This window comes from Sus scrofa, chromosome 17 (genome assembly GCF_000003025.6).
Source record: "Sus scrofa isolate TJ Tabasco breed Duroc chromosome 17, Sscrofa11.1, whole genome shotgun sequence".
In the NCBI taxonomy this organism is placed as follows: Eukaryota; Metazoa; Chordata; class Mammalia; order Artiodactyla; family Suidae; genus Sus; species Sus scrofa.
Window position 1 is genome coordinate 18,483,445 of NC_010459.5, and position 25,671 is coordinate 18,509,115.

General features: G+C 43.5%; 1 protein-coding gene across 4 annotated transcripts in view; it reads right to left on the reverse strand.

Moving 5' to 3' along the window:
• PAK5 (p21 (RAC1) activated kinase 5) overlaps positions 1-25,671 on the reverse strand; it is a 324,810-nt gene that overhangs the window by 22,385 nt on the left and 276,754 nt on the right. For all 4 annotated transcript variants that reach the window (XM_021077404.1, XM_021077406.1, XM_021077405.1 and 1 more), the window contains 3 exons: positions 21,204-21,989; positions 3,275-3,766; positions 710-843 (listed from right to left, as the gene is read on the reverse strand). In XM_021077404.1, coding sequence (XP_020933063.1) covers positions 710-843; positions 3,275-3,766; positions 21,204-21,989 — 1,412 coding nt within the window. The remainder of the gene's footprint in view (positions 1-709; positions 844-3,274; positions 3,767-21,203; positions 21,990-25,671) is intronic.

Below are 25,671 nucleotides of genomic sequence, written 5' to 3' on the forward strand. Positions count from 1 at the left end.
GGTGTAGGCCAGCAGCTACAGCTTTGATTTGAGCCCTAGTCTGTGAACTTCCATATGCCTTGGGTACAGCCCTAAAAAGACAACAAATAAGTAAATAAATAAATGGCACAAATGAACCTACCTACAAAACAGAAACAGACTCACAGACGTAAAGAACAGACTGGTGGTTGCCAAGGGAGTGAGGGGATGGAGTGGGAGTTTGGGGCTAGTAGGTGAAAACTATTACATTTAGAATAGAGAAGCAATGAGGTGCTACTGTATGGTCCAGGGAACTATATCCAGTGTCTTGGGATAGACCATGATGGAAGATATATAAGAAAGAGAATGTACATATATATGTAGGACTGGGTCACTTTGCTGTACAGCAGAAATTGGCACAACACTGTAAATCAACTATACTTTAATAAAAAAATAGAGTCATATTGATAGAGAAAAAATAAAATGTATTATCAAAACAATTAAAAAATAAAAGTAATCAATGGGCATCAATGAATTTTTGGAGGGTGAGGAGATATAAATGGAATGAATGAACTATACACACATGATATTATAATGGGCACCTGAAGAATACAGAGGAAAAGGATAGTCATGTCTCTGCCTTCAAAGTGCTTACAAGTTATGGAGTGTCCATCAAGAGAGTCACTGAAGCCCACCCCAGAGGAGACAAATAAGACCTTGAATGATCTGTCTGGATAATATAGAAACTTACCTGGTATGAGTAACGATGTCTGTCAAGGCACCGCCTTCTAAAAATTCCATGACCACCCAGAGCTCATCACTGACAAGGTAGCTGTTGTACATGTCAACCACGTTGTCATGGTGATAATCCCGCATTATCACAACCTGGGCAAAATGGAAAGATAGTGTTTGACTTGGGACAGTGAAATTTGGCTTTTTCTTTTCTCATGGCTCCACTTGGGCTGTGAATTCGATTGATGGAGAAGCACGGATTTTGGGGGAGGGTTTTTTTTTTTTTTTTCTTTCAGAAGTCTATTACAGATGATGGGACAGCTTTGAGAGTAGCTAGCAGGATCCGAGGGAATCAAGTTTGTAAATTCAGAGAAGGTGGTAGGTCCACCAGACATTGGGTTGAGGGGAGAACAAGGAGAGAAAGCAGGCAGAACCATGGCAAGGTGTACATTCACGAGAGGGAGTGTAGTTGACCATTCTTGGGAATGTGGTTAGCTAGCCCAAGGGTTGCCTTTTAAAATACACTGTTCAGGGGAGTTTCCATTGTGGCACTGAGGAAACGAATCTGACTAGTAACCATGAGGTTGTGGGTTCAATCCCTTGCCCTGCTCAGTGGGTTAAGGATCCTGCATTGCTGTGAGCTGTGGTATAGGTCACAGATGCAGCTAGGACCCTGCATTGCTGTGGCTGTGGCGTAGGCCAGCAGCTGTAGCTCTGATTCAACCCCTAGCGTGGGAACCTCCATATGCTGCAAGTGCAGCCCTAAAAAGCAAAAAATAAACATTAAAAAGTTAAAATAAAATGCACTGTCCAGAGTTAAGGATCTAGTGTTGCTGTGAGCTGTGGTATAGCTCGGATTTTGCGTTGCTGTGGCTGTGGCGTGCGTTGGCAGCTATAGCTCTGGTTAGATCCTTAGCCTGGGAACTTATATATGCCGCAAGTGCACCCTAAAAAGAAAAAAAATGCACTGTCAATACTCTGCTAATGGTTAACTGGGGAAAAGGTCATCAGCTCAAGGATAATGAGTCTCACAAATGAACAAGGTAAACAGTTATTAGGGCTGGAGCCATATGGGACCACTTGAACTTCTTGGGAGGACTGGGGTTGAGTCTGAGAGAGGTTTGGGCTGAACAAAAACAATAAGTCTTACAGGTAAAACCATTATGACTTAGCATAAAAAGGCCAAATTGTGTTTGCTTGCTGGAGAGAACGTCCAGGAATTGCTGTCCTATGGCTGCTTCTGGTGACATTTTTAGAATGAGTGTTAAATAATAAATTATACAGTTTGACTATATTATATTTGCCCTATCTGTTTGGGAACTGTGATGTGGAAATAAGATCCAGAAATCAGGAACTGGGGACTGGAAGAAGCTGAAGCCCATTTACCCGGTCCACAGTTCCTAAAGACCCAGTCCACAGTTCCTGAAGGCTCCTCATGAGATATGGAGTAGGGAAAAGAAATGAACATCATGACAGCTGGAGCCATGTGGGACTGGCTCCAGCTTTGGCCCTCACAGAAGAAGTCCAAAGTCACAGATGAATGCACTGTTACAGCTGTATGAACCTGTTGCCTGATCCTAGGCTAGTCCTGAAACTTGAATCCAGATCTCCTTGCGGCTAAAATGGATATAACATTTCTCTAAGGCTGTTGTGAGAATCAAACCAGACCGATGCTTAGCACAGTGGCTGATCCTCAGGAAATACTTCACAAAGGGCACCTATCTGGAGAAAACTCTAATTCAAAAAGATACATGCACACTTATGTTCATAGCAGCACTATTTATAATAGCCAAGACAGGGAAGCAATCTAAATGTCCACTGGCAGAAGAATGGATAAAGAAGATGTGAGGTGTGTGTGTGGGTGTGTGTGCGCGCGCATACACACACATATGTATATGTATGTATATATATATATATATATATACATATATATATGTAATGAAATATTACTCAGCCATAAAAAAGAATGAAATAATGCCATTTACAGCAACATGGATGGACCTAGAAATTACCATACTAAGCGAAGTAAGCCAGAAAAAGACAAATATCACATGATGTGGAATCAAAAAAACGATAAAATGAATTTAAAAACAAAACAGAAAAAGATCCAGATATGATAAACAAACTTATGATTATCAAAGGGGAAAGGGGGTGAGGGAAGGATAAATTAGGAATTTGGGATTAACATATACACACTACTATATATAAAATAATACCAACAAGGACCTACTATATAGCACAGGGAATGATACTCAACATTTTATAATAATCTATAAGGGAAAAGAATTTGAAAAAGAATATATGTACGTGTGTGTATATATATGTATATATATGTATATATATACACACACATATATGTATAACTGAATCACTTTACACTGAAACGAACATAAAGCATATATCAACTATAGTTCAGTAAAAAAGTTAACAAATTTTTAAAAAGCAGCAGCCATACATGCATAGAGAAAGGGACACTATTTTTGTATTTACATTTTCTGTGTTTTCTCACATGTACATGTGCTCTTTCTGGAATGAGAAAGAAGTTTTACATGGGACAGAAAAATGATCCAGACACACCATCTACCTCATTAAATAGCAGCTCTCGTCTCTGTTGCTTTCGGAGGTCCATTTTCTTCACCGCGACTTGCTTCCCCGTGTGTTTCTCAGTGGCGATGCACACAATGCCGGTTGAGCCTTCCCCGATTTTGATAAAGTTGTCCAAGTATTCCCTGGGGTCTCCTGGGCTGACCACCAGCTGCAGGGCAGCCCGGAACTGTTCGTGGGATACCCTGGAGGGCTGCTGGTCTGAGGAGGAGCCCCAGCTGGGTGGGGGGTAGGTGTTGGATGAGAAGCTGAGAGAGCTCAGGTAAGAAGCTGTGGAGATGTACTGCGAACTGGTCTGCAGGGAGGGGTGGTGGTACAGGGTGGCTTTGTGGTACCCAGATGGGTACTGGTGGCTGCTTGAGGAATAGCCTGCTTTGCTTTGACTCTGAGGTAGTTTGGCGGGACCCCTGGGGTAGGTGTCGGACCCTGACAGTGGAGGGCTGAGGACCATCTGTGCTCGATCGTAATCCACCTGGGAAGACAGACATGGATGGAGAAATTCACATGCTACATCTGAACACCACGGTCATCACAGGGCTGGTCCCAATGAAGACCACTCATTGTACAGCCCACTCGTGGGTGAGGCTTACCTCGAGAGGTTCCAGGATGCCCCGCTCCCACCCCTTATCTGACCTCTGACCTCCCCTTCTAAGTCTCTTTTTTCTTCCCTATTAAAATCCCATAAACAGACATTGAGACCTGGATTAGAAGGCAAGTAGGAGGAGGTGATCCCAGGGGTTTTGAAGTGAGACAGGAAAGAGGAAAATGCCAATAAAGGGTGAGTCATAAAAGTATGATGGTTCATTTCAGGTGTCCACTTGGCTAGGCAAGGGACTCAGCTGCTTGATCAAACACCAGACTAGATATTACTGTGAAGGTAATTTTTAGATGTGATTTGAGTCAGTAGACTTTGAGTAGAACAGCTTACCCTCCAAAATGTGGGTGGGCTGCATCCAATCAGCTGAAGGTTTTAGGAGAAAAGATGAAGGTCATGCAAAAAGGAGGGATTTTTGCATCAGAACTGCCTTTGGGCTCAAGACTCCATCAACTCCTGTTGGGATTTCTGGCCCCCACAATCACATGAGTCAATTCCTTAAAATCGCTCTCTTTCTATATAGCCGCCCCCCCCACTGGTTCTGTTTCTCTGGCAAACTGTAACATACACAGCAAGGTAACCCTGAAGAACTGGAAGTTAATCCCCCTGGGCAGCTCAGATCCTAGGAGACTATACAGAATACACCTCACAGAGCTGCCCCATTTGAGGGCAGGGAGTTAAAATATTCATATGCCAGCTCCCTTCTTATACTAATTAATTCTAATTCTGACAATGCTTAAGGTCAGCTCCTTGGGATGTTAATTTGCTGGCACTCCTGGCCTGCCATGGCCTGGGCTGAGCAGGCTCCAGCAGTCAGAGAAAGCTCTCAGACCAGGGTTTCTCAACCTTGCCACTATCTATGTTTGGGGCCAGATAGGAGAAGTGGGGTTCCCAGGCCTTGTAGGATATTTAGCAACATCCCTGAACTCTACCCACCTGATGTACCCCCGGGGAGTTTTAATTCAGTGTTTCTTATCCAAAATATATTTTCTTTTCTTTTTTGTCTCTTTGCCTTTTCTAGGGCCACTTCCCACGGCATATGAAGGTTCCCAGGCTAGAGGTTGAATCGGAGCTGTAGACACCGGCCTATGCCAGAGCCACAGCAACTCGGGATCCAAGCCGAGTCTGCGACCTATACCACAGCTCACGGCAATGCTGGATCCTTAACCCACTGAGCAAGGCCAGGGATCGAACCCGCCACCTCATGGTTCCTAGTTGGATTCGTTAACCACTGAACCACGATGGGAACTCCAAGCCCTGTTTCCTTTCTCAGGAACTGAAGACCCCATTCCTCATGAAAAGATGTTAGTCTTCAGCTAACTTCTCAGCGAGAAATTTCAGGAGTAGGAGACCTTTCCCTAATACTTCTGAATTCACAGACTTGGGTATCAATCATACACATAACTTAAGAGATACACGTAAAAGGGGAGACCTGGCTCCCTGTCAAAGCAACTTTTCAGACAATAAGGAAAATGCACGCAAATGAGTACAGGTGTATTTGAGAGAATAAAATTTGCAAAGCTGTGTGTGTGTGTGTGTGTGTGTGTGTGTGTGTGTGTGTGCAAGAGAAATCTGGTTGGCAGCCTTCAAAAAGATTCCAGATAAGAACATTTTACTCTGATCGTGAAGAGTGGATTGACGGAATTTAGGGGAGGGGGAGGGGACTGACAAGGCAGGGGTCAGGGAAGCCAGTGAGGGGCTTGTATGCCACTAGGTATAGGTTCCAGCAATCATTCTCTGGAAAGGATCAAGAAGGAGCTCTGGGCACCACTGGAGGTCAGGGGTGGCAAATGTGCCACATCATACCACTCTCACCTCCTTGCCCAAAGCAGAAAGAAAGTGCTAATAGGTCAATATACTTTTGTGTAAGAGCCTGGTGATAACAGAGTGTTGCATTCATAGAAGGCGCTTTAAAAAGACTGATTGATTGGACCTCGGGCTCCTTCTTAACACAGTGCTCCAGGAAATCTCTACCACTCTACTGGGAGAGACAGGGGATGACATCTAAATGCCCACCCCTACCCACCCCAAGGATCTAGATCTGCTCTAAAATGATGGTCCCTGGGTACAAGCGGCTATTTAATTAAAATCAATAAAAATTAAAGTTAAGGAGTTTCCATCGTGGCTCAGTGGAAACAAATCTGACTAGTGTCCATGAGGACAAAGATTCAATCCCTGGCCTTGCTCGGTGGGTTAAGGATCTGGTGTTGCTGTGAGCTGTGGTGTAGGTTGCAGATGCGGCTCAGATCTGGTGTTGCTGTGGCTGTGGTGTAGGCCAGCTGGCTACAGCTCTGATTTGACCCCTAGCCTGGAAAACTCCATATGCGGTGGGTGTGGCCCTAAAAAGACCAAAAAAAAAAAAAAATTAAAGTTAAAGAATTCAGCTCCTCAGTCACACTGAGCACAGGTTAAGTATTTCAGAGTCACCATGCTGGAGAGCTCAGATACAGAACCTTCCACCATTACAGAATGTCAGATCCAGTGGCACTGTTCTAGATGAATTCATTGCTCCTACATGGTACATCATCCATTCATTTAGTCCACAAAGTAATATTTGAGCAACAACTATATGCTAGGCATCATTTCAGTAATAATCATAATGGGTAGCATTTCTCCCTTTCAGGAGTTTACCTCCTGGAGAAGGAGACAGATGATAAATAAGAAAATCAATAAACAGGAGTTCCGATTGTAGCTTAGCGGTAATGAACCTGAGTAGTATCCATGAGGATGTGGGTTTGATCTCTGGCCCCACTCAGTGGGTTAAGTGTCCGGCACTGCTGTGAGCTACAGTGTGGGCTGCAGATATGGCTCAGATCTGGCATTGCTATGACTGTGGCATAGTCTCAGCTTCAGCTCTGATTTGACCCCTAGCCTGGGAATGTCCATATACTCCAGGTGTGGCCATAATTAAAAAAAAAGAAAAAGAAAATCAATAAATAGTATATGGTCTAGTAGTAATAGGTGATAAAAGAAAAATAAAACAGAGCAAGGGGGCTGAGAGTAACAAGATGCTGTCTTGGGAAGGATGGCTAAGAGGTGCCACCCAGGCAGAAAACTGGCAGAAGTGAGGGGGCAAGCTCTGAGACTTCTCGGAGGAGGTGGTTGTTCAGGCAGAAGGCGAGGCACATGCAAGATTCTGGAACAGCATGGAGGCTCTCCTGGAGTGGAGGGGAGGCAGTTTGGAAAGATGGGCGGAGATGCAGTGGGAGGTGGGATGGGGCAGATCATACAGACCGTGGCAAGGACGCTGGCTGTTGCTGAGGGAGGTGGAAGACACTGGAGGCTGCTAAGCAGAGAGGAGTGACAAGATCTTGACTCTCTGGCTGCTGGAGGAGAGGGTGTGGTGTCAAGAGTGGAAACAGGGATGCCAGTTAGCATCCTGCAGTCAATGTGGGCAGAGATTAGGGTCGGTGCTGCAGAGGTGGTAAGAGATGGCAGGATCTCAAGTAACGATAGAGCTGACAGGATTTGCTGATGGATTAGATTGGAATATGAAGGAGCACAGTCATTGGTTCTCTTGCCATCTTCTCTCTTCTCTCTGAAGGGATGGAGCCTGGAGGGAGGACCACACATTCTCTCACTGGAGCCAAACCATCCATTGTCCTTTGACCAGGCTCCAGAAACTGTTTCCTATGATGATGTTAGCTCCTCATTCACTGCTTTTTTTTTTTTTTTTTTTTTTTTTTTTAAGAGTTAGCACCTCTTCCCAGAGTCCACAAAAGGCAATGGCACCGTTTGTCTCTAAGACTAGTTTCACAGATGTTTTGTCTCTAAGATCTAGTTTCACAGATGTCTAGCTCCCAGTGAACACCTCTGCATTCTGTATCAGAGCTGCAGCTGCCAGCCTATGCCACAGCCACAGCAACGCAGGATCCAAGCCACATTTGTGACCGACATCACAGCTTATGGCAATACCAGATCCTTAACCCACTGAGAGAGGCCAGGGATAGAACTTGCATCCTTATGGTTACTAGTCAGGTTCATTACCACTGAGCCACAACAGGAACTCCCCCCTTTGCTTTTAAAATAGTATGTTTTGATCCAGAAATCGGGAACCCTTATACTTTCCCAAGACCCTTTTTTGTCCTTCCTTTACAGGAGATGCTGTCAGGGTCCCCCTGCCATTCCCTTGGCCCTTCCCTGGAGTGACAACACCAGATCCTTAACCCGCAGTGCTACAGAACTCCAACCCCACTGTATTGCTGATAAAACTGAGACTCTGGGAGATGAAACTGCCTCCAAGCAAACCACTTCCACCCCTGAGAAGATTATACAACCTGATTCTTCTGTTCAGGTCAGGCCTTCACTTCCAGTAGGAGAGTGTCCATGTGCCCACTGCTGGGCATACTGGCACCACAGGCCTGCTTTCTTGCCTGCCCTGGAGTTTCTACCACTCATAGTTACCTCCCTGGTCTATATAATAGAGGCTGGACATTCTCTCTTTGATAAAATGCAGAGGTGTTTTACTGGGAGGCAAATCAGGCCCTTTCCACGAACTAACTGCTCTGGTAGAAGCTTATCCTGCCGGAATAACTCATGCTGATGGTAACAACAATCCCTGACAGTTGCTGAGTGCTTTCCACGTGCCAGGGGCTGTTCAAAGCCTTGCATGTACACTGCTGCATTAAATCCCAAATTACACAATGAGAGTTCTATTTTACAGATAAGGAAGCTGAGGTACTACGGGCTTAAGCAGGTCATGCAAAGGTCTCAAAGTTCCTAAGAAGTCGGGCTGGGATTCCAATCCAGTGTCACTTGGAATCTGAATCCCTGATACCTCCTCAGAGATATGATAACTTCTCCTTCCACGATAAGAAGGTAGACAGGGTCAAGACCGAGGTGAACACACCTCGGTGGAGTGACAGCTACAGAGCTAAAGCCTGGCTAGGGTGTTTCATTGGGGGCCCAAATGTCTGAGCAGCCTGGGGCAGAAAACAAGAACTGGTCCAGAAAATGATGGATGGTAATGCCTGGGGGAGGGGGATGGAAGGAAAAAAAATTAAGTGTGCTTGCGTGTGTGTGTGTGTTTCTAATCAATCTTGGCTTAGAGAAATCAGCTCAAAATACCCCCCCCCAAAGAAATCATCTTCACAGAGAAATGCACGGAGTGTAGGTACATAATTCATGGCTTTCATTTTTGCTTCGGCCAGAGCAGAATTTTGTGTTCAGCTACAACAATACCCACACTTTCTTATGTTCATCTGTCCAAGACAGAAAGCCCAAGCTCCAATAACAATAAACCTGTTACATGGCTCTTAAACTGTTATAATTATGTAACTGTCCTTCTCTGAGTCATCTCTGCCATGATGTATTTGTAAATGGGTGAAACAAAAATGATGAATTTGCCCACATATAGTTTTGCACATGTGTACAAGAAAGACTTGCAAAGGAGTAAGATCGAACTGGACAATCTTTTCTACAATTTGCTTTATAAATACATTCTAGGGAAAAAAAGGCGGGGGGGAGTATATTTGAAGTCCACAAGAGCCAGCCTATAGGATCTTGAGAGGGATGTAGAATTTTATCATTTGTGAAACCACAATGCAGTGGAATTGGACCAGGGAAAGGTATAGATATTTCCTAAGTTAATCTCAGGTGTCTCCCACCAATCATAGCCCAAACCATTTCCAAAAGACCTATGCATGTAGTTTACCTCTTAAGACCATATTGCAAGGACACAGGGACCGGAAGCAGAGGTGGAGAGCAACTAAGTAGGAGGGAAGACAGTAGAACAGAGCAGAGGAGCGACCTATCACATTCAGAATGGATAAGCAATGAAGTCCTACACAAGAGCACAGGGAACAATATTCAGTCTCTTGGAATAGAACATGATGGAAGATAGTATGAGAAAAAGAAGGTACGTATATATGAGAAAAAGTATATATGTATGTGTATATATGCACACACACGTATATGTGTGTGTGTGGCTATATGTATATAACACAGTCATATATATATGACTGGGTCACTATGCTATACAGCAGAAATAGGCACATTACTGTAAATCAACTATACTCTAATTAAAAAAAAAGATATACCAGGAAGGCTTTCCCCTACTACTTTGAAAAGAACAGACCTGTGATTTTGTGAACAAGTACGTTCATATAAACAAGACCATTGTTTGCATACTTTTAAGGGGGATTTCCACATGGCAGCTTGTAATAAGAGACCAGATCAATTTGCAAATTATCACCCGGCTGATACACTGCTGAGCTGTTGTCACAGAGTCACTAATTGTCATTGAAAATCAGATACATTATGAGAAGGAATGCTCTCTACAGAATTCTTTCTACAGGAATCTTAAAAAAATACTGAAAAAACATAGTCTTAGCTTCCTTCCTCTTTGAAATGGTTAATAACATATATTCATTTTTTAGTTTCTTGATGCCTTTTAGAATGCCATATAAATTAAATCTTAAAGAAACAGGCATTTTTCATTTCTCTATTCAAACCCAATCAAAAAAGAAGAAGGGCAAAACAAAACAACAACAAAAAAGCTGTGTTATGTGGGAATAAAAAATCCTCAGTTAATAACTCAGCCAGACTGAGCACAATGAGCACAACATCTCTGAGGATAGGGTCAGACACAAGCTTGTGATGTATCAAAATTATAAATAATTATAGCAATGAATTCATTTAATCAATCAATTTCACCAGTGATGTGCTGGGGTGGACAGGGCATAAAACTCCACACAGCTATCAATTGCTCTGCGTACAGATGGCTGGCAGCCAGAATTCCCCTGATCCATGTTAGTTAAATGCACATTAATCTGAATTTGGCAGTGTAATCAAGGACCTAACTGAACTGTGAAATTGAATTCTGCGGTAGAACATCATTTGACCATTTTATGCCAAGGCTGGGGAAAAAAAGGTTCGGTGGGGGATGGGAGAGAGAAAGAAAAGAAGGAAAAAAAAAAAATTCTGCGGCAGCATCCATCTGTCACCGTGGCCTTTGGCACTGGTGATAGGGAGGCTGCGGCTGGATAGTGCTGGACGTGTGCATGCGCGCACGCACACATGCGCGAGGGTGCGCGTGGTGTAAGTCTGCCCCCACGGAATGCGTACTGCGGAAGTCTTGAGATGGATGGAGTCCCTCTTAGCACTCTCCGCAATTACAGCGGGTGGGAGGCAGCCAGGGCCAGTGCTTGAGTATGATGCTCTGATACACCTTTTCAAAGTACAATAAAGCAAAGAGAAGGCGCATCTCCCCAGATGAAAAAAGCCAGAATGGTCCTGCTTGTTCTACTACCTAAATTTAAGGCAGCATAAAAGTGAATCACAGCCCTCTGTTAGCTGAGCAAAGAAAGGACATATCAAATTATCCTTACTTGACTCCAAGGGAAGCAGAGCAGGACTAGCTTCAGCTTTGGCAAAGGAAAACAGCTGCTTGTGAGAATTCAGGAAAGAATCAGTACCTGGCTTCCTCTGTAAGAACAATTCACTAAGCCTGGTGATTCACAAGTGTGGAGACGCTCCCTCATCCCTCCTGTGATGCTTGGCAACCCCGTGGGCAGGAACACTGCTGATGGGGCTGGTCCCCACCTGCCTGGCCTGTGGTGGATCAGCTTCTATGTCTCCATCCTTGAGTTTCCAGCCTATGCTTCTCCCCTGCTGCAGACTTGAGAGCTCCAATTACAGGGTGGTGGGGGAGTTGCTCCACTTCCAATTGCATCTTAATAAAACAGTAGCTCCTATTCCTGCTTGAGGCAAAACTCTGACCTGTGCCCAATCATGGTCAGTTTCCTCTGAATGACTTATGTCCATGTACAAAATGGAGTGGCCCTATTTCAGAATCTATTATCTTTGCTCTGGCTGGACAACAAAGAGACACAACACACACTCTGCCCTGGCTCTCAATTTTGGTAAAAGAAGCATGCATCTCATGAGCATGGTCATGAGCACGGCCCGGTAGGACCTAAGGGATCAAGGTGTCTCCTTAAGATCCTGATGCAGGGAATTTTGGGAGGAGGTTAAGTTCTGGATGGCCATACACTTGCTGGGTTTCCAGACTGTAGCTAGCAGAAAGCTCTTTACCATATTTAGCATTTTTTTTTTTTTGCAGGAAAATCTCCTCCACCGTGATGTTGTATTCCTATTTAGACATGTAGGAATTTACACCTATGACACAAAGTTTGAAGAGTCATGTATTTCCCTGACTTACAAAGCTGATGGCAAATGCACACTGAGAGTTCTGACAAGTGGCTCATGACCCCTACAAAGAGGCAAACCCCAGTTATTTAAAGAAATGAATCAATCTCATATCAGCAGGCTCCAGCTAATGGGGAGCTCTTCCTCCATCTCTGAATCAGAATATCCAATTAACCCCCCACAGTTGCTGCTCCAAATCTAAGGTGCCCTCTATTCAAGAGCAGATTACTCTGACCTGTGATCTGTCACCACCTGCAGAGACATGCTGGGGGGAAGGGGTGGGAGGAGGGGGGAGGCTGCACTTCTGGGGATTAGTTCACTGCTGCATAATATGGTTCAAGTGTGTCGGGGCTTCTGAGAGCCTTGGAACAGACAATGCCAGGTTAGATTTATTTCGTTTTTAATTTGGTTTAATGGAAAAACCCACTTATAATGACCAAAATACAATTTACTTTGAACCACAAGCACATTCATAGGAAGACGAATTCATTCATATGCAAAAGATGCCTAAAGTCTCCATCAGAAGGGACAGATGTTAGAGACATTGCTCTAATCACCTCTTTGGATGTTTTATGAGCGTTAATGAACATCCTAGAGGAGCCCATGTGAAAAAAAATCTACAGGCAATGATCCCCATTGTTATACTAAGCAATTAAGCTCTCTTCTTTCTTTCAATCTCTCTCCTTCCTTCCTTTCCTGTCCCCTTGCTCAGATTTTTGGTGCAGCCCATCAGATTTGGCCAGTCTCATCATTTCATTACCCATGAGGTCCCTGAAAGATCTCTGAAAACTGTTCTGCCGGATCCTTAGTGCATTAGGAGCTGCAGTTTTGTTCTTGAAATCTTGGTTGAATCTGGATGTGGCCAGTACCACAAAGAATGGTGAGTCATTAAATTATTAATTCAGGAGGGCTGAGCACACTAGTTCAACTGCTTTTTCCTTCCAGGGAAAGCAAAGTCAAAGCAGGCAGTGAAAAACCATTCATTGCACTGATGACTGCAAATGGAAGTTCTGGGAAATCATGCCACTGTTTTTCTGGCATCCTTGATTTTTACCCAGAATCCCTTAATATGCTATCTACTTTGGATGTCCTAGGACTAGAATTGGTCACTTTGCTGCCCTTTTCAGTGGAGATGATGAAGGTAAGATGGTGGAGTCAGTTGGCAGGAATCATCACAACTATACACCTATAGTTAGGGTGGTTCTTGCCTTAACGCTACTAAATTTTCTGTTGTCTCTTAGCACCTGACTTTCATAGGAGGCCTGAGAATTTCATTTGCATTCTAGAAAGTAGAGAAAGCACTGGAGTGGCAGCATTGGGGTCCTCAGACCAGCTCAGTCACTAAGGCTTTGCATGACCTTGAGGAAGTCAGACAGCTCCCTTGGCTTTCCATGACCCCTATCTCTAAAGTGAGGACAGGAGGAATTATGATGCAGCACAGAGTGGCTGTGGGGGCAGAGTCAGCTAGAACTTGTTCTCATATTTTGAAAATATGTAAAAGATTATACCAACAGGATGCTCTTATGGCTGGTGTGAGCGGATATGGTGATAATGTTTTTCCAACCAGAAATATTCCTGGGAATAAGGGCCAGTACAGAGGGCTTGCTCCTTTACATTTATTAACCTTCTCTGTTCCTCAGGACAAGTTCAAAGCAGGTAATGGAGCACCCTGCTTTACAGATGAGTGACCTGAGGCACAGACAAGAGCACACAAATAGACGTGCTCAAATCTTGGGAATCTGATTCTAGAACTTGTGCTCTTCAACGCCTTCTGCAATGGGTGGGAAAATCTGGAGTCTTTTATGAAATCAAGTAAGACCATCACTCAAGGTAGAGTGAGTTATACAAGAGATTCAGGGATCTCTCTTTTTTTTTTTTCTTTTTATAGCCACACCTGAAGTATATGGAAGTTCCCAGGCTAGGGGTTGAATCAGAGCTGCAGCTGCTGGTCTATGCCACAGCCAGGGCAATGATGGATCTGAGCTGCCTCTTCGACCTACGCTACAGCTTGCTGCAATGACAGATCCTTAACCTGCTAAGCAAGGCCGGGAATCGAATCCACATCCTCATGGATACTAGTCAGGTTCTTAACCCACTGAGCCACAATGGGAACTCCAAGGAGCTCTACTCTTAATGCTTCCTTTGTAGTCCATGGTCCCACCTTTATGCACAGATCACAGTCTGCGGATGCTAAGGAACTTCCCAGAGGATTCCTGCACACCAAGAACAGAGCGGATGCAGTGTGTTCTTGTGCACCCCAGATCCATCTCTGAATCAGTACCCTTCTTCATCAGCAAACTGAAGGCTGCCTGCAGTGTGTGCATCTGGGCCCAAAGCCTCATGTCCATCTTTTCTGCTCCTTGGTTTTCTTCTGTGGAAATGCGAATGTTCTGAAATAGGTAGACTTTGGAGTCAGACAGACCTAATTTTGGATCCTGGCTTAGCTCCTTGCTTGATATGAAGATACCCGTGGGACATCCAGAAAGATTTAGTCTCTGAGTCTCAGCTTCTTTGCTATAGAAGAGAGATGATCTTGAATACTTCTAGAATTGTGAGGACAAGTTGGGCCATGTTTGCAAAATGCTTAGCACAGTGCCTGGCACACAGGATCCCCCAGCATCACATCACAGCCATCGTCCAGCTACATACTACACACACAGACCATCACAGCCATCATCCAGCTACACACTATACACATAGACCGAGGCATATATTGTATTAATAATTAGGCTATTGTAGTTATTAACTTATTTGAACTCACTCAACATGATAAGACAGGGACAGTCTTTATCCTCATTTCATAGATGAAGTAATAGCGGTACAATTAAGCAGTGGAATTCCTGCTGTGGCACAACAGATCTACAGTGATTTTGCAGTGCCAGGATGCAGAATCAAGCCCAGCCCCACACAGCAGGTTGAAGGATTTGGCACTGCCGCAGCTGCGTTATAGACCTTATCTCTGGTCCGGGGAACTCCATGTGCCATGGGGCAGACAAAAAAGGAAAAAACAAAACAAATAATCAAGCAGTTAACTCACCCAGCTGTAATGGCAATATTAGGACTTAAACCCAGGGAGTTTATATCCAGAAGCTACAGCCTTAACTGCCATAAAGCACTTGAGAAATGGTAGCTAGAAAATAGGGTTCTCATCTGAAGCTACTTTTGTACCGCCCCTCCCCCCCAAGCTCCCCACCACATTGGGCAGTGTCTAGAGATATTTTGTTTGTTATCAGCGAGGGAGGACTGCTACTGGTATGTAGTGAGTAAAGGCCAGGTAAACGTCCTACTGTGCTCAGGAAGCCCCCACAGCAAACAGTTACCAGGTCCAAAATGTAGACAGTGTCAAGGCTGAGAAATCCTGCTATAGAATGGAACAGGATGATGCAACCCAGGGGAACTTCATTGCTGCAGGTCTTAAAAGGAGCTTCTAAGAAGCCCGGTTAAGGCTTGATGCCTGCAGAACCTACTCCTGTGCCCTTGGGGGTGTAGCCAACATCTGATGAAAGGCTTGAGCCCAGAAAGCTGGGTACTGGCTCTGCTATGAGCTGTCTGACCCGGCTCTTTACTGAGCGTCTCAAAGTCTCAGTTTCCTCATCTCTTCAAAGGGAGCAAGAATTTATAGGACGATGAGGCTCCACAAGGAAACACATGGATCTGGCACCCAGCCAATGCTCAGTGACGTGGCAGATGTGTGATGATGTTGGGGGCTTCTTGACAGTTGGAATCAGAATAAGGAATGGATGGGCTGGGCCAGTAGCAGACACCAGCCTGCCTGGTCCTTGGAGATCATCAGAATGAGCAAAACCAGATGACGGGGGACAGGGTCTCCAGTCAGTTTCTCTCCCTGTAAGGCAGGCTTGTCTGCAAGGGAGGGTGGAAAGCACACCGTGTGGCTGGTGGTCTGAATGGTGCTCTATGGATTTGGTATGGCTTTCTTTCCCCTCCACAAGGTTTCGTCTGCTCAGCCAGCCACCAACTCCTCCCCGCCAAAAAATTAAAAATAGGGAGATGGGAGTTCCCATCGTGGCTCAGCAGTGATGAACCTGACTAATATCCATGAGGACACAGGTTTGATCCCTGGCCTCACTCAGTGGGTTCCGAGTGGGATTCTGCACTGCTATGTAGGTTGCAGTGATGTAGGTTGCAGATGTGGCTTGGATCTGTCGTTGCTGTGGCTGTGGCATAGGCTGGCAGCTGCAGCTCTGATCCAATCCCTAGCCTAGCACTTCCATATGCCATGGGTGTGGCCCTAAAAAAAAAGTAGAGATATTGCCAATATCTGAAGATTTCATAACATCCTTGATTCCTGTCACAATAACAGGAAACTTAGGTAGACAGATAACATTGGAGGAGTTGTTCTTTTTTTTTGTTTTGTTTTGTTTTGTTTTTCTTTAAGCCAAAATATGAAACTAGTGTCAAACACAACACACACACACACACACACACACACACACGCACACGCACACACACACATGCACATACCCCTCCTCATTTTTGCTCTCTCTAGGAGCCTACTCAAGTTTTGTGCTCTCTTATAATTGGAGATGTGAACATTAACCACCAGTTTCTAGAATTTTCCATGAGGCAAAGCCAAATTACCTGAGTCATGATCACTAGTTCTTCTCTCAGCAGGAAACGTGATTGGTAGATTTTTAAGAGTCTAGTTCTAAAGACACAGGCACCTAAGTATTTTTCAGAGAGATGTTGTATTTTTAATCAAGTAAACCTTTTAATTACTAACAGGCCTCCCACCTCCAACCCTCCCACAAGACCTGCTCGTGAATTTCTCATGGGTTGCCTGTGAAACATGGAACATTAGCTTGCTCATTTGGAGTTCTGATTATAAGGGCTGAAATATTCTTGATAGGACTGTTAAATATTTTTTGTTGTTTGTTTTGTTTTCAGCCTCAATAGTTTCAGCATTACTTCCAGGTTTGACAAAACCAGCTGTCAGGGCAGGTGTGCTCTGCCCTATATTTGAAGTCTACAAGAAGAGGGAGTTGGTAAGGAATGAGGCAATTTATTCCCTCCCTCCCCCCTCCCTCCTTCTCTCTATCCTCTTCCTATTCCTCCATGTAGCCTAAAGTTCTGGTAGCCACTAGGACCTCTCATAGGTTTTACTGACAAATGCAGCTGAACCTTTAGAATTCATACACCCATGTAATGGAAAAAGTACTGAACTGGGAGAAACCCCAAACCTGGATTCTTATTCTTGTTACATAACCAACAAGCTATGAAACCTTAAGTGTGCCATGTGACTTTCTGAACCCCAGTTTCCCCTTCTGTGAGATTAGGGGTCGGGGGATGTTGGTGGTTATATTAAATCCCAGATGCGTTAGGGATTAGGGATTAGGCTAATGGGAAAAATGAATGAAGTGGGCTGGGCAGAGCCTGTCCCTTCTAATGGGGCAGCCTTTACCTCCAGACAATTCTATTTCCAATGACATGTGAAAATATGGGCCCAGGAATATCAGGTCATGACGTTTTTTCCCCCAAGAGAAACCTGAAATCCAAAAATGTGGGAATTCTAAGTGAAATATCTTGATTTTTCAGATGTTGAAAATGACTTTTGGTAGGCTAATGATGTCAATGGGTCAAACAGGGCTCCAAAAAGTTACAGTCTTTGGACAAAATTTTCTTTATGACCACGACCTAAAATATCTCCCAAAAGCAACTTTTCAAATACACCACATTCACAAAAAAATCATATTCGACCCTGAATAGCCAAAGCAGTCCTGAGAAAAAAGCTGGAGGCATCACGTTTCCTAATTGCAAACTATATTGCAAAACTATTGTAATCAAAACAGTATAATTTTGGCATAAAACACTCTTAAATCAGTGGAACAGAAAAGAAAGCTGAGAAATAAATCACACATTTTTGGTCAATTATTATTATTGTTATTATTTTTTGTCTTTTCTAGGGCCACATGTGCAGCATATGGAGTTTCCCAGGCTAGGGGTCTAATCAGAGCTGTAGCTGCCAGCCTATGCCACAGCCACAGCAATGCCAGACCCAGGCCGAGTCTTCGACCTATGTCACAGCTCATGGCAGTGCCGGATCCTTAACCCCCTGAGCAAGGCCAGGGATTGAACCTGCAACTTCATGGTTCCTAGTGGGATTTGTTAACCGCTGCACCAGTATGGGAACTCCCTGGTCAACTAATTTTTTGACAAAAGAGCCAAAAATACCAGTGCTGGGAAAACTGTGAGCCATGTGTAAAAGGATGAAGCCAGACCCCTATCTTAAACCATACACAAAAAGAAGAAAATGTAGGAATAAGCTCTTCAACATCACTCTTGGCAATGTTTTTTAAATCTTTTTTTGGATATGGCACTAAAAGCAAAGGCAATAAAAGCAAAAATCAAGAAGTAGGACTAAATTAAACTAAATAACTTTTGCTCAGTAAAGAAAACCATCAGCAAAATGTAAAGGCGACTTATAGAATGGGAGAACATATGTGCAACCATATATATAATCAGGAGTTAATATCCAAAATACGTTAGGAACTCAGAGCAAGGAATTCAATAGCAAAAACCCCAAATAACCTAATTTAAAAATGAGCAAAGGACCTGAATAGACATTTTTCCAAAGAAAACATACAAATGGCCACCAGGTCTATAAAACGGTGCTCAATATCACTAATCATTAAGAAAATGTAAATCGGAGGAGTTCCCATCACGTCTCAGCAGTAATGAAACCAACTAGGATCCATGAGCACATAGCTTTGATCCCTGGCCTCGCTCAGTAGGTTAAGGATCTGGCATTGCTGTAAGTTGAGGTATAGGTCACAGACATGGCTTAGATCCTGCTTTGCTATGCTGCATGTTTGGCCCTAAAGAAAAAAAAAAAAAACCCACAATGAGATACCACCTCATACCTGTTAGGATGGCTACAATTAAATAGGCAGGAGATAACAAATGATGGTAAAGATGTAGAGAAAAGAAGACCCTTGTACATTGCTGGTGAGAACATAAGCTGGTACAGCCACAGCAGAAAAGAGTATAGAGGTTTCTCAAGAAATTAAAAATAGGACTACTATATGATCCAGAAGACCCATATCCAAAGGAAGTGAAATCATTAGCTGAAAGATACATCTGTACTCTTATGCCTGCTGTAGCATTTTTAACATAGACAAGGTATGGAAACAACCTATGTGTCCATCAGTGAATGAACAGATCAAGAAAATGTGAATCAGGTAACAACAGATGATTATTCCGCCTTAAAACAGAAGGAAATCCTGTCATTTGCAAAAACATGGAAGAAGCTGAAAGCTACTATGCTAAGTGAAATAAACCAGACAGAGAATGACAAACACTGCATGATATCACTTATACATGGGATTTAAAAAAAAAAAAAAAAAAAGGAAGCCAAACTCATAGAAACAAAGTAGAAAAGTGGTTGACAGGGTCTGGGGTGAAAAGAAGGGAAGAAGTTGGTAAAAGGGTGCAAATTTTCAGCTATAAGATGAATAAAGTCTAATGATAGAATGTATAATGTAGTGACTACAGTTGATAACACCAGAGTGTATAACTGAAATGGGCTAAGAGAGTAGAACTTAAATGTTTTCATACACAAAGAAGGTAAGTATGGGAAGTGATGGATGTTTTTACTCAATGAAGGGAATCCTTTCACAATGCATAGGTAGATCAAATCATCATCTTGTATATTTTAAATATCTTACAATTCTGCCAATTATACCTCAGCAAAGCTGAAAAAAAAATCACATTCTTTATTCCTAAAGTAGCCCCTGATGTTCAAAGACCAGAAGATGCAACTAAATTTAGCTACAGAATGTGTTAATTTGCTTAGTTCTCTCTGCAACCATGAAGGGGTTCTCTCGGTGGAGTGATGTGCACAGGAAATCGAATAAATGATCTTATGCATCATGACACACATGCATATGGCTTCCTACAGCTTTTCTCTGCTTGTTAATTAGACCTCTTTCCAACCATTGCTCTGGAAAGTAAAGGCAAGACCATGGGAGTAACTAAGATAAATACCACGGTGAGATGGGAAACATTCTCAATATTTAAATTTTAACTGGAGGTATATATTTCAGGTCTTTACTTCCTCAAGAATTTATTTTTAATTTTATATATTGGGAGTTAGAGTGATAGCTTTTTTTTTCATTTTTCCATTGTATGGCATAAGTCACTCCCAGCATAGCCCTAGACGGCTTCAACATCTTGGATTGGGTTTCTGAGAAATAAGAAGCAAAGGAAAAAGGATGGCTATTGACATCAACCAACTAGATGAGTGCAGGCAGGCTTGCCTTCCAGGGTATGCTGTGAGGCCTACCAAGCTGTTGAAGAGACAGTATTTGGTGTAAACCTCCGTGATCATGCTACTGGAAGTCAAGTCTCTCTCAACTGGTCTGAGAGCTCTGTAACCTAGAGCCCATCTCCAAATGCCCCATTTTCACTTTACTGTCCAGGGGAGGTGGCAAAAACATCTCTAAGTTACTAAGGAAAACACTCCCCCAGCATACTCCCTAAGGTACTTTGCAAAGTCAGTAACTTCTCCAGCAGCGGTTCCTAAACTTTGGGACGTCATGGACCAACCACATTTCAAAACAAATGTGGAGCAGCTAACAACAACAACAAAAATTACCAAGAGAGGAATTACAATAAGACAAAACAACATTAAAAACTACATGGAAAATGGTCCGGTAACCAGATTCTATCTACCACCTCAAAGAGTCATAGAGAAAAATGACATTTCAATACGGAACAGTAGAAAGACATAAGCTCAAAATGAAGAACCATCCCTTGAGTAGAATGCAATTAACTTTGTTAAAAACTTACCACATTATCTTGCTTTCTTTTTCCTTGTCGGCAGAGCCACATAACCTTAAGCAGAGGCAGGAACCACCATGCTACTGCATATAATGATCTACAACTGAATGCTCCTTAACACAGGACTTAGTGCCATATGAGGATATATAATCATGAGTACATCAGAATATTTTTCAAATAATTTTTTTTTTTTTTTGCTTTTTAACCAGAAACCCTGTAGGAGCTCCTCCAAAGGCTTTGATTTTAATGAATACATGTGCCTTGCCTTAAAGTCTCTGCTCCTGGGGCTCATGGGTGGAAATCAGGTAGAATTTTATACGGATTCCCACTTAAAGGTAAACCCTGGAGGGAGGGAGGGGGTGAGCATTACCTTTGGGATGCACATAGTGGGCTCAGACAAGCGAGGGTAGGTGTAGGAACTGTAGGAGTGTCCTTGGGAGTGGGTTTTAAAAGCACTAGCTCCGAAGGGCATCGTGGGTTCCTGGAGCCCTGAGCCGGACCGTGACCTCTGCCGCATGGCGGGCTGAGGACTCGTCTGACTCAGGTATGATGACTTTGGCCTCCTGTCATAGTCCTCCAGGCTGGGTCCCCATTCACTTTCGCTGTACGCCAGGCTCTCCTTGGAGCACCCACTGGTCCCTGCAGTTCTGGAAGGCATGAACTGGAATGGATAATCCAGAGGGGAGCTGCTGGAGGCTCTCTGGTACCCCCACTTAAGGTCACTGTACTCAGTTGGTTTGCTCAGTGAGTCCAAGGGTGCGTGGTAGTCGATAGGAAATCTGGTTATCTCGGATTTCAAAGGCTTCATTTCAGAATAGTAGGCCTCCCCAGGTTTCATTTTCATGACGTGCCCATTTTGCTTGGCCGAGTGGCCGCCCTTATAAAACGGATCCAAATCGTCTCCATAGAGACTTTTGTCTCTGTACTTGTCGGTGGCATAGTCAGCGGTGGTGTCAGATTCGCTGGAATACTGTGAGAAGGTGATGAAGCCGTTTTCTTCCCGATGGCCTGGACCATGGCTGGAGGCTCCCTGGTCCGGGGTGGGCGGGCTTTCCTTCCTTAGGGAGTTGGAGCGAGTCACCGAGATGTTGTCGAAATCCTCTAGCAGCCCGTTGATGGAGGTCTCCTTGCAGGGTTTGTTTCCTCTGACAATTGTCTGGGAATAATAAGGGAACATGCTTTAAAGGGAACGTTTCATGCCTTCAATTTTTTTTTTTTTCTTTTTAGGGCCATGCCCACAGCATATGGAAGTTCCCAGGCTAGGGGTTGAATTGGAGCTGTAGCCACTGGCCTACACCACAGCCACAGCGACGTGGGATCTGAGCCTTGTCTGCTACCTATACCACAACTCACCTCAATGCTGGATCCTCAACCCACTGATAGAGGCCAGGGATCGAACCCACATCCTCATGGATATTAGTCGGGTTGTTACCACTAAGCCACAATAAGAACTCCCCACGCCTTCCTATTGACGGAGGAATCCCACCCCCACTCCATCCAATTTAAACGAGGAGCATTTCATTAAAAAAGAAAAAGAGAAAAATCTGTTGATTGATTTTAGTGGTGAAATAAATCAAATAAATAACAATCTCATATAGCAAATGTTTCCTTACCTGACTCAATAGAGAAATCAAACATTAAAAAGCTATTTAGAAAAGTATACATAGGATATCACTGTTTATTTACCAGTATGAGTTCCTCTACTTAATAATAAACCCTATCTAACAATAAGCTGATGATTACAAATTGTTTGGTTATGAAAGGTGTATTTATTATCTTTTGTCATTCATTATCCAGATTACTTGCAAAATCAGTAAACATTGTTACCTGAATAGTAAATACTTGGAGGTGCAACATTTCTGTTACCTTTTTCTGGAAGATACATAATAATTGAAGTTATCAGCATATATAGAAGAGGAAGAAACTTTCTGAGCTATAAATAGGGCACAGCGTGAAGATTACTTGTTTTATTTGTGATCAAATGTGATATCCTTATTGAGTGTGTAACTGTAATGCCTGCTATGACCACACTTCTGTGTCTCATCAGTATCATCATGGCTGAATTTTACATGGCTTGGTAATGATGTGGTTGTACCCAAATCTTAGTGACAAATCGCCAAAAGCCCAACTGTTCCCTTAATGAACCTAAATAACACTGGAATGAATACCAGGAACAGAAAGAAATCAGACACTACTTATAAAGCCAGTCAGCTGAGCCTTGACAATGACAAGGTTTGGAGAAAAATATGACGGGGGTGGATAAAAGAATAAAGAACAAAGTTTTGTGACTTCAGATGTCCAGAATTTCAAGAGAAAAATACCTTGAGTAAGGAGCAAGGAGTTCAAAGCCACCTGAATTGGAACAATAGATTTCACGCTGGAAGAAAATGTCAAAGTTGTCTTAGAGAATGTATTTTTGTAGATCAGTGCTTCTCCAACTATCCACGGTAAAAGACAAGGTTTTTTTTTTTTTTTTTTTTTTTTCTCCCCCCAATCAGTCTTGAACTAAAGCTTTTGGTCTCTACCTTTTTCTTTTAAGTAAACATTTAAGTACGCAATACTTTCAAATTAACAGAGAAACCAAGAGTTCCCCTTGTGGCTCAGCGGTAACGAACCCGACTAGTATCATGGGGATGTGGGTTTGATCCGTGGCTCTGCTCAGTGGGTCACGGATCCAGTGTTGCCGTAAGGTGTGGTGTGCGTCACAGACGTGGCTTGGATCCCAAGTTGTTGTGGCTGTGGTGTAGGTCAGCAGCCGCAGATCCGATTCAACCCCTGGTCTGGGAGCTTTCATGGGCCTTGGGTGTGGCCCTAAAAGATAAAAAAACAAAACACCCAAACAAACAAACAAACAAAAAAAAACCCCGCAAAGAAACTGCAAAGAGAATACAAACAGTTCTCATTTATCCCCCACCTGTCTCCCATTGTTAACATCTTGTACTACCATTAACTAAACTCCACAGTTTATGTAGATTTCATTTCTTTCATTTCCCCTAGTGTTACAAGGTCCTATCCAGGACACCTCATTACTTTTATTTTATTTTGTTTTATTTATTTATTTATTTTTGTCTTTTTGCCTTTTCTAGGGCCGTTCCTGAGGCATATGGAGGTTCCCAGGCTAGGGGTCTAATCGGAGTCGTAGCCACTGGCCTATGCCAGAGCCACAGCAATGCCGGATCCGAGCCGCATCTGCGACCTACACCACCGGATCTTTAACCCACTGAGCAAGGCCAGGGACCGAACCCGCAACCTCGTGGTTCCTAGTCGGATTCGTTAACCACTGCGTCATGACGGGAACTCCATTACTACCTTTATTTGTCATGTGACCTGCTGAGGACAGTTTCTCAGACTTTCCATGTTTTTGATGACCTTGGCAATTGTAAGGCGTACCAATGGGGGATTGTGCAGAATGTCCCACAATTGGGTATGTGTGATGTTTTTCTCATGGTTAAACTGGCGTTCATGGTTTGGGGGAGGAAGATCACAGAGGAATACACCAATTTCATCACATCATCTCCAGGGTACACACCATCAGCATGGGTCATCACCCCCCATGATGATGACCTTGATCAGCCAGCCAGGGCAGTGCTGGTCAGGTTTCCACACTGTGAAGTTACCCTCCCCCTCCTCCCCCACTGTTTTCATATCACACTGTTTGAAAGTAAGTCACTAAGTTCACCCATATTCAAGGCGTGTCATGTCAAGATCTACCTTCCTAAGAGAGTTATATCTACAATAAAGTACTTGGAATTCTTCTGCACAGGAGACTTGCCTAGGCTCCCTATCTATTTATACAATCATTTATCTGTATCAGTATGGATGGTATCATGGATATTTATTTGTTTTAATACTTCGGGTTATGAGAAACTCATGGACTTGTAGAACAGACTTGTGGGTGCCAAGGTATGGAGTGGGATGGACTGGGACTCTGGGGTTAGTAGATGCAAACTCTTACCTTTGGAATGGATAAGCAATGAGATCCTTCTGTAAGGCACTGGGAACTCTATCTAGTCACTTATGATGGAGCATGATGGAAGATAATGTGAGAAAAAGCATGTATATATGTATGTGTGACTGGGTCATTTTGCTGTATAGCAGAAAATTGACAGAACACTGTAAACCAGCTATAATAGAAAAAAAATAAGAATCATTTAAAAAATACTTTGGTTTATAAACCAATACAGGCATACCTCATTTCATTGCACTTTGCAGATACTGTGTGTGTGCATGTTTTAACAGACTGAAGGTTTGTGGCACCCCTGGCTCAAGCAAGTCTGTTGACACTGTCTTTCCAACAGCATTTGTTCACTTCGTGCCTTTGTGTCACATTGTGGTAATTCTTGAAATGTTTCAAACTCTCCACTAGCAAAAAAGATGACAACTCACTGAAGGCTCAGATGATGGTTAGCATTTTTCAGCAATAAAGTGTTTATATCTTTTTTTTTTCTTTGTAGGGCCGCCCCTGAACCATATGGAGGCTCCCAGGGTAGGGGTCAAATTGGAGCTACAGCTGCCAGCCTACACCACAGCTCACAGAAAAGCTAGATCTTTAACCCACTGAGCGAGGCCAGGGATCGAACCTGCAACCTCATGGTTCATAGTCAGATTTGTTTCTGCTGCGCCACAACGGGAACTCCCAATAAAGTGTTTTTATTTTTTTACTTTTTTTTGTCTTTTTGCCATTTCTTGGGCCACTCCTGAGGCATATGGAAGTTCCCAGGCTAGGGGTCAAATTGGAGCCATAGCTGCCGGCCTACGCCAGAGCCACTGCAACGTGGGATCCAAGCCGCATCTGCGACCTACACCACAGCTCACGGCAATGCTGGATCCTTAACCCT